Raw genomic sequence first — 10,012 nt, forward strand, 5'->3', positions numbered from 1 at the left:
ACTCATCATATTATATAGTATCTTTGCATCAAATTTTCATACGTATGCTCATCAATATATTTTCATTAAGAAGATGTAAAAGTAACTAGTAATTATTTTTGTTTAAAACATGAATCAAGTAAAAATGTATTAACATAGATATATTATACAATAAAATGCACTGTAAAACAAAAAGCGCAGAAGTTCACAAGTGTTCTAGCTACTGACCAGCTCTGATTTTACTCAACAAGTTCACTCACTAATTGATTATTACTTCTACTGATTGTCTACTGATTTTCCTTTTTTATATTATTCTTCATGTGCGCGCGCCATGACAGCTCCCACAACCGGATGTGCCCCCCCGTTTACTCGCGTGTTCGGCAGGCTATATAAAGGTACGAGCGTAAACCGGCCTGTTGGAGCTGAATTGAACGGCTGAAGACGGGTCGGCGTTTCACAGACTGTCACCCCTCAGAAGACACCAAGGTGGGTCAGGTGTTTAATTGTGTGTGTCTCGACGCTGCGTGTTGGATGAACGCATGTGACATTTTAAGTTAAAACGCGCAAAGCAGGAAAGTTCGGATCCGGTGTCGTGTGTGGATCAGGATGGACTGTGTGACATCTGGGATCGATGCAGCGCAATTATCTCCGTGCTCGCTCTTTTATTGCTCTCCTTTTTCGTAATTCCTCAACTTGCGTTTGTTCTGACCTCACTCCCCTGGCAGTTGGTGTGAAGGGATGATGGTGCGTGACACGCCTGTGTGCATGGGTGGAACGCGCAAAAACGCCGGTTTCCTACGTGCTGCTTGCGTTGTATTTCCTTCGAGCTGTTGCTTGTTTTGCTTCTGCTGCTTTCCTGATTTCTCTAGAGATAACGCGCTCAGTGCCCGCCGTAAATGCAGTGTCACGGGGTTGGCAGCTGCCCAAAGTCGACAGCTCAATCTCCATCTAAACACTTGGATGGTGCCCCAGCAGCATCTTTCCTTTGCTGCAGTTGCAGAGAAGAACTAAATATTAGTCCCCTTTCTTCCAGTGTGGACTTCAACATGGTGCAACTCTCTCCTTCTTCTCTCACACTGGACACTAACACTCCACTGAAGTCCCCTGAAAACCCGGTGATGCCTGGCAGCCCCAAGATGTGCTCTCCCTGCCCGCCTGACTCCCCACAGTTCAACCTGGAGGTCTCCACTGCCTACCTTGGCTATGAAACCTACATAGAAGATGGCCTCATCTGCCTCAAACACAAAGTCCGCAACCTCAGGAAGAAAAAGGTGGGACGGTTAGGACAGACTGAACAGCAGGGAATGTAGGCCGTGTGGGGATTGACTTTGTGTAACTTGTGTCCACAGCTGAAGCTGGAAGACTACAAGAGGAGGCTGGACCAGGGTGAACAATTAAACAAGGATCAGTTGGTAAGACATGGCACCTTAAAGCGTGAATGGAAATGTGGGTTTGAGGAACCGGGTGCATTTGTGACTTTTCAGGAGGCTGTGGAATCATACAATGAGGTGCTGCATAACCTGGAATTTGCTAGAGAGCTACACAAAACCCTGGATGGCCTGACTCAGAATGTGAGCGTCTGAACTCTACACTGTAAAATTTAGCGTCCAATTTTCTTTTCTTTCTTTTAAATTCTAAAATAAGAGACTATTTCTGCAGTTTGAAAACTTCAACACTCTGGGTTCCAAGATCTGGTTCAGTGTTTTATTTTCAAACTGTCCTTGAATCATTCACTGTAGTTGCTTAGAGCCCAGAAGAAAGTGGCGAAGACAGAGCAGATAGCAAAGGTTGATGTGGAGAGGCAGCGTCTGAGCACGGTGCTCCAGGTGCAGCACCTGCTCCACTGCCTGCAGCAGGACCACGTCAGGAAAGACCTGCTGGCCGGACACAACCAGGCACCTCTCGTCACTGCCCAGCTACTGCAGAGCCTGAGTCAGCTCGCCACACTGCTGGGAGTTGAGAGGGACGACAGACTAAGGTGAGGGTCACCAGTGGAACAGCACAACACTGAGCCTGCTTCAGTTAATGCTGCATAATATAGTGGGTGAGTAACTAAGGTTTTGAAATGGCAAGGTTTTCAGCAGTTTGTTTTTCAGCTTGATCTTTGTTACATAATATTGGCAGTAAAGTTTGCAAATACAGGTTTTATTAACTCTACTGTAAAACTCAATTGTCCTGCTAAAGATTAAATTCCCCTAAAGTCCTTTTTATTATATGCTGTTCAGGCAGTGGCGTGCAGTGAGGTTCATGGCTGGTGAGGCACTGACTTCTCCAGATTCAGACTTGCAATAAAAGAACTTGAATGAGTATCTTTATGTTCACTTTTGGCAAACACAATTACTTTAATTATCAGAGGGGACCAAACAGCGATACTAGCTTTAACTTGCTTTACTGAAAACAGAACTTGGACTTTAATAAAAACCACAGGACCTAACACACTTACAATGGACTTTAATAAAAACATGAGACTTTGCTTTCGGTTAAAACAGGACTTCTGCCTTATTTAGTTTACACAGCACTAGTACTGATTTCTGATTTGCAGTCCTTTGTTAAAAAGGACTGCAAATCAGAAATCATCAAGACTTTGACTTTACTTGACTTAAAAATCTAAGTTGGTGTCATCAGTTATTGTTTAGAAAACTGAAAACCATTTGTGGTCTTTTTTTATATATTAGTCCTGACGTTATCACAGGTTTAAAAAGAGTAAGCAGGGAAAACAGTCAGTTTGCAGAAGCACAGCCCCACATCCAGTCTTTTCAGGTGCACCAGTCTGTTTGAAAGGAGCGAGTTGTCTTTTGTCCCGTAGATTGAAGCAAATATTTAAGCTCCAGCGTTTCTTCCATCAGTTATGAGCCTTTGTTTTGACCCATTGATTCTCCATCTTGAGAGTTGGGAAATAAGCTAACTCAGTTAGTTCGCTAACTGACTGAAGCAGCGCCAACGTCACTGCCGTGAAGGGTCGCCAGTCAAAACAAACAATCGCCTGATAGTAGCAGCCAAGCACCTGTCGGCTTCCATAGAGGCTATTTCCTGTCTTGCCTCATTTCGAGTTTTCTTTGACACACATTGATCGCGTAAAAATGGGCAAACACACATCGATAAACGCATTAATGAGCTTGTAGAAAGTGACGATAAAAAGAAAATCTGCATTTTGTTGGTGACACGCTGTGAAACAGGAAGTGATCGCTCCACGTATTAACCAATGTAATGACTGCCGGAAAATGGGAGCTGGAGCCCTGGACTGAGGCTCGGCTCATTGATGCCTCTCACCCCGTTTCTCCCCATATTAGTGGCGGAAATGCGCATATTCAGCGATTTTACTTGTGGAAATTTTCCCTGTAAGCTCATTCATTCATTCTTTGCCTTCCACCTTGTAGTCTAACCACACAGATGGAGCAGGCAGCCCTAGCCTACATGGACCTGCTGGAGGGGAGAGACAAGCCAGTTGCTGGAGCCACATGTAAGTATATAAGCCATGTGAACAGACGTCTTTCTAAACATCTAACATTTTAAAGTTGAGTTTCAAATTATCAAGTCAAGCAGACTGATTATTTAAACTAGTCTTGTTTGCTGTTTCTGCTGCTGTCTTTTCAGTTAAATTGTTGAAAGAGGAGCTCACCCGGCTGTTAAATTGCAAGTACTTCAGTTGTCTTCCATGCCCCCCTAACAACCCGAAGTGGCTGAAGACCTCAACTATCTGCAGTGGTAAGAGCACCTGCTAGAAATAACTTGGGCACATCATACGTTGAACTACTGTGCCAATGAAACCTATAGATCTTTGTATAATCTCAGCGATCAATTAAAGATTAAAAATTTGTTTGTCTTAGTTACCCTGAAGTCGAAACCCAGCGAAGACTCTCAGGAGGTAAGGTGTCTGTGTTTTGTTATGCTGGTTTCTAAGCATGTGCCAGGATGCACTGATACTCTGTTGGTGATATACCAGTCTTTCAACAGACCGTACCTGAGTGACACAGGAACTCCTTCCAATAAGAACTGGAAGCAAGACTTTCAGGCTGCAATGGAGCAGGAGCCTCCCGATTCGTGGGATATGGAGTCCCCAAATGGCTCCTCTTTACATCAAACAGTAGTATGTAAACCGTGGAGAGGGGCTGCCGTTTTAATCCCCAAAGTCTCAATCGCCAGCAAGAAACGGTCAGACTTCAACCAGGTGAGGATATCATTAAAGTTAATGCTAAGGTAATTGTCGCAGTGGACTAATTGACTATGAAGCTGTGGTGTCTGCACACTATGAATTTTTTTTTTTCTCTTCAGAGGAAAGAGAGGAAGACTAAAGGAGAGAATTCTGTGAGTACAAACCAGTTGTTTTTAAAAAGGCACTGCTATATCTACGCTTTTGGTGTCCTATCCTTTCATGACTTAACAGGCAGATCAGATGGTTGTGCCCGGTGACGTATTCAACTGTGCGTCTGACTTGCCCAAAGACCCCCTCCTGAGGAAGCAGCACCTGGAAGAGCTCATGACAAAAATCCATGGCTGCTTCAGTTTTGTGCAGGTGAAATTTGGTTATTTCCAAACATAGGAAAAATCTAGTATTGGCTTTTGTAAATGGCCTGTCCATATAGGACTCCCTTCTGGACAATGATGGCTCCCCCACTAATGGCCACTCTATAATGCTGAGACAACCGTCTGGATCTCCATCTCATTTGGGTAACTTGAGACTGTGTAAAGCTTTTACTACTGTCTGAAAATATACAAATGGATTTGAATTGGTGATTAACACAGGAACCTTAAGTAGTTTCCAAGGTGTCCGAGCTGTGCTTACTTAGGTTGGCCTTATAGCAATTTGTCTGGTTTCCTGGCTTGTATCTTTTGAGTAAACATATTTGCAGTTTTATTTTCAATTTAGTTTTCTGATGCGATGATTCCAGAACAGACTGGTCTTGTGTGATATGAAGTACTGAGGTCAATGTGCCTCAAACTTTTAGATAAATGAATACCCAATTTGTATTTATCATGGTATGTTCTATATTATGTATTAAGGTTTTTTTTTTCTAACCAGATCAGACAGATTTGAGAAACCCAGCTGAGGTCCTGACAGACATAATGCATGTGAGCAGTTTTTTTTTTTTTTTGTTTGTTTTTTTTTTCTTCACTAAATCAGTTGTTTTATGTAAGAATCCCTTAAACCTGATTTTATCCTCATTACTCTATTCAGTCTACACCACTGCCTAAAAGGCTTTTGGAGCGCAAAGTCAGTGTGACGAGTGGGGATCACTGCTTAGATTTGTGTGACCTGGAACTTTCCCCAAAGGACCTACCTTGTGTAAGAAGCATGTTTATGACATGCAGTGAATTTTAAAACCCTATGAAGTTGCTCTGCATGTTTTCTTATCTCTGCAGGAGTCTAACAAGTCTGAAAGTAAGGTGATTTCCTCACCACAGCAGTACTGCAGGGACTCTGCCATGTCTGTTAGTATGGAGAAGAGCCATTGTAGTGTAAATCAGCTAAACAGCAGAACATGTAATCTTGTTCTTAACTCATTTTGTGTTTTAGACACCCGTAACAGAGTCAAGGAAGCAGTCTCCATGTAACAGGGTAGCACCTTGCACTTCCACGCCCCCTCAGGGTCAGATTTTTTCCACACCTCCCACAAGGAGATCACTGACCTCACCATTTCAGAACATCAAATCAGTAAGTCTTCCTAAACATGAACCCCAAAAGTTTGACAGAATCCAAAGAGTCCCACTGCAGTTTACTTAGTGGGTTTTCAAACCTGCCTTAATAAATGCAGTGAAAGGGAAGGTCTGAAGACTAAGAACTATTCTAACAAAGACTTCTACTAAATCTATTGTGGGAAGGTTGTGTACTTCCCTGTATCGAATTGTAACATTTTTAAAAATGAATTAATTAAATGGTGCAGCACAATCGCATGATGGTAACTTGACTGGGACCTGTTGGCCAAAGACTAACCGGAGATGCGGGAGCTTGGTGCCTTTTCTGTGAAGTTTGCATCTGCTGCTTGTTGCTGTGGATTATTTTTAGGTACTGTCTTCCTCTCAACACTTCAGGGTAATTGACAGCTCTAAATTGCCCAGGAGTATAAATGGGTGTCTGAGACCCTGTGGTGATCTGTCACCAACCCACCTAATTGAGTTCTTCCATATTGTTCAAACTACACTGTTTTCTTGTTAGGTCTTCAAGGTGGCTTCCTCATTACCCCAGAATGGGACACTAATCTACAAAACGGAATCCCCTGTTTTCTCTGAGGCAAGGTATAGCACTGCCAGTACCCAAACTCCACCTGAATTTGCGCCCTTAGAAGATGAACATTCAGGTACCTCACTTAAATCACTCGTCCTAAAACTAACCAATTCTGTGGACTGTGTCATCAGAGACCGGTTTTATTATTTCTCTAGTGTACCCGTCGGATTGTGCGATGGGTAATGGTGGACAGATCTTCCAGTCCCCCAACCCGTCTGGAGTTGCGGTTAAGCATGGTCAGCCATACTACAGCAGAGCATCTGTGAGAGGTATGGCCCGTGGCAGCAAGGGACTAGCACAAACCTTTCGCTCTTCTGGTTGGCATCGAGGTATCTATCCTCTGCTTTCCTTATACTCTTCTGTTCTCACTATTTCCTTGTTTCTGTCATGTTTTGTGTTGGGCATCTTTTCAGGGTGAAAAAATTGTAGGGTGGTTTGTCACATACTTGCTGAGGTTAATTTAATACTGTTTCATTACGTATGAACCCTAACGTCAAAGTCTGTTTATTAGGAGGGTCCTACATTCCCCACACTCATCTGAGGGACTCTGGTCAGCTCCCCTATGCTTCTAGAGTAAGTAATGTCTCTTTTTGCTAATGTAGTACATGTACTTTAACCACCAGCATTGCTTGGAGTATGTTGTATGTTCAGCATTGGAATTGACGCACTTTCTTTACGTCTTTATGAATGAAATGAATAGCAAAGTACTATTTCTTGGAATCCAGCAACTTTAACCACCAGCTTCTAAACGATAAACAGTCTGGGTTTGGATGCACTTCAAAGGTGGCATAATACATGATACTCTAATTCTTGTGACTCGTGGTTGCTTTTAAGGTCTAAGGGTTCTGTATATTAAAAGGCACTTCAGCGTGTACACATGAACAGACCCAAGCATAAGACATGCCAGTGCTCTGCCAAATCTGATTCTGCCATTTTGGGGGGATGGGGGTATAGCTGCTACAGAGTATATCTCTGCAACCATAAGGGCTATTTGAATGTATTTGGTGTCATAATGTAGGACAGTCATTCTTAACTATGGGGCCGCCGCCCATCCTTAGGCCCCAAGCAGCAGCAGCAGCAGCAGCAGCAGCTGGTGGGCCGCAAAAAAGTCAGCTCTGCGATTATGGGCCGTGGGACCGCAATGCGGCTTCCTGCATTAGGTGGCAATGAGTTCTCAGACAGTTGTTAACACGCTCCGTTAAATAGCAGAAGACAGCCGCAAACGCTTGGCTGAAGATGGACAAGTTTTAAAAACAAACAAATGAAGGTGACAGTAGTGCCGACCTCTGGCTTCAAAGACTGAATTTGTGCACAAATACAAACCTGAATGTTTGGGCTCTGATCTTTGGCTTCTTGAGCGGAGGTAGCAAGACAGTGTGTTGAGTGTGGGCTAACGCTATTTAACAAAGCATTGAAGCGTGGAGGCTACCATGAGTGAGCCTTTCCACCATTCCACCCAGACTGGATCAGATCATGTCTAAGGCAGCCCACATGTCTCATTAAGTGAGACACTTGAGAGAGTTGCGTTGTGATTATTGTTACAGTTAATTTGTCACAGATTGGGAGAGTAAGATTTAGTTCTGTTAAATCCAATAGCAGGTTCAATGTTAATCCAATGTTTTCAATTGCACTTTATTTTAATTTCATTTTAATTACTTTGATTTTTTTAAATTATTTTTTACATGTATTTTATTACTGCAGAATTTCATTCATCAGAATTTCTCGTTTTAAAAAATATATATCTTTTGATAAATTAAAATGTGCATTTACACACAAAATAAATGCTTTGGAGATGATAATGGTGTATCATTCATAAGGTTTTAGCTTGTTAAACTTAAAAAAACCTAAAAAAATCTTTTTATAGGATTACAGCACAATTTATTAACATCTCTCTCATCAAAATCGCAAAGGCTTTTTGTAGAAAAAAAAATCAGATTTTTAGATTTTTTTTTTTCATGCCTATATCTATAAAAGTAATTAATATAACCAAAATAACTCTTGTCTGTAAATATCTAACTATTAAATCATATTGATCTAATATTCATTCACCAGGATCAAAAGATTTTGACCAACTTTTCCTTTTTACAAAACTATTATATACATATATATGTGTGTATGTGTGTGTGTGTGTGTATGTGTGTATATATATATATATATATATATATATATATATATATATTTTTTTTTTTTTTTTTTTTTTTTTGCTGCTTTGGTCTATTCCTAAGCATTCTTGGTCTATTCCTAAGCATTCTTGTATTTTTGCAGGACTCTGGATACCGACATGCCTACAGGCGTGGAGGGAGGCATAACTCCAGTGGTAAGAATGCAAGCTGTAATTTGTATATTGGCCAGGCCAGCTAACATCTGTGTGTTCTTGTTAGTAATATTGTATTTTTTTTTTTAGTACCCAGACTTTAAGTGGAAAAAAGTATTTTCTCAACATTCTTTGCAGCGGCCTGGAGTGACTCTTCCCTGGTGAGCAGTCCAGATCGGGAAGGAGCCTTCACAATTTTCGACTCAGGCCATGGGGATTCACTGTCTGTCTCTACTGTGGAGGTGCCGCTTACCCCTCACGGCCACCACCACACCACTCTGCTTCCCATGCAGCTCTACCCACTTTCCCAGCCACTGCGAGTGGCTTTCACTGCCTCTCGAACTGCCAACTTTGCCCCAGGAAACCTGGATCAGCCCATTGTGTTTGACCAGCTCCATAGCAACCTGGGAGAGATGTACGACACCCACATTGGCCGCTTTACCTGCCCTGTCAATGGGACCTACGTCTTCATCTTCCATATTCTGAAGCTTGCCATTAACGTGCCGCTCTACATCAACCTTATGCGCAATGAGGATGTAATGGTGTCTGCATATGCCAATGATGGAGCCCCAGATCATGAAACAGCCAGCAACCATGCCATCCTCCCTCTCTTTCAAGGAGACCAGGTTTGGCTCCGTTTGCATCGTGGCGCCATTTATGGTAGCACCTGGAAATACAGCACCTTCTCTGGCTTCCTACTGTATCAGGACTGAGCTGATGTGAGCTAAACAGTCCACTTTACCTGTAGTTTGCACTGTTTAATTGCCACCAGTGCTAAATTAGATAACTGAGTGTTTTGTTCAGACTGCATGCCAGTTGAGAACGCTTATACAGTCACATTGGTGGTCAAAAGATTTATTTATTAACATCCATAAACTTGAAATTCGGGAATAAGATTGTTTAAAATCTACTACATAAGATTCATTGTGTTGATGTGATGAGTAAAACTGCTTATTCCTACTTGCTGTGCAGCAATTTCAGTATTTTGAGCCTTTTTTGTTTTCTGAATTGCTTTGGATGACTAAGCGCACATTAAGCTAACGACTGAAATGATTTGCTGGATAAAATACATGTTTAAAACACTGGACACTGCTTTACCAGTATACTGGACTCTATCTTGCAGCTAATGAGAAGGATGGAAATTGTGTTCTGGGTGGTGGGCATTGTGAAACACTTGAGGGCACATTTGTTGCACGGACGACTGAGATGAAGGGGTTTCCTTGATGTACCTAATATTGAATAAAATATGAGCAGAGAAGTTTGGCAGCTTTTTTTTTTTGTCACAAACCTCACGTTTGTCTTATTACAGCAGTCGGTGACCTGTTTTAGAAATGCACATGGTGACATTTGTACTAATGGCTGCAATCTAAAAATGTAACTTAAATTTAATTCAATTGGAAAGTTCAGGTTCTCTTAATGTTGTAATTTGCATCAAAGATTTAAGAGTTACCTATATTAGTAATAGCATGCTGTTTGTCTGTTAATCTTGGCATACT

The 10,012-nt window shown here is 41.9% G+C and overlaps 1 protein-coding gene across 3 annotated transcripts; it reads left to right on the top strand.

Annotated features, from left to right (window-relative positions):
• The first annotated feature begins 308 nt into the window (after window positions 1–308).
• caprin2 (caprin family member 2) lies at window positions 309–10,012 on the top strand. 3 transcript variants are annotated; one of them, XM_029160564.3, is made up of 21 exons: window positions 309–465; window positions 1,013–1,250; window positions 1,329–1,391; window positions 1,464–1,550; window positions 1,719–1,957; window positions 3,357–3,439; window positions 3,574–3,684; window positions 3,807–3,844; window positions 3,923–4,147; window positions 4,252–4,284; window positions 4,364–4,492; window positions 4,563–4,647; window positions 5,000–5,049; window positions 5,156–5,263; window positions 5,341–5,409; window positions 5,495–5,632; window positions 6,134–6,275; window positions 6,358–6,531; window positions 6,714–6,775; window positions 8,468–8,519; window positions 8,655–10,012. In XM_029160564.3, the coding sequence occupies exons 2-21, from the start codon at window positions 1,026–1,028 to the stop codon at window positions 9,227–9,229; spliced, it is 2,688 nt and encodes an 895-aa protein (XP_029016397.1). In that variant the 5' UTR covers window positions 309–465; window positions 1,013–1,025; the 3' UTR covers window positions 9,230–10,012. The 3 variants fall into 3 exon arrangements, with proteins under 3 accessions (XP_029016397.1, XP_029016399.1, XP_029016398.1); XM_029160566.3 differs by having other exon boundaries at window positions 6,358–6,471; XM_029160565.2 differs by having other exon boundaries at window positions 5,341–5,364.

This window comes from Betta splendens, chromosome 9 (genome assembly GCF_900634795.4).
Source record: "Betta splendens chromosome 9, fBetSpl5.4, whole genome shotgun sequence".
Taxonomy (NCBI): Eukaryota; Metazoa; Chordata; class Actinopteri; order Anabantiformes; family Osphronemidae; genus Betta; species Betta splendens.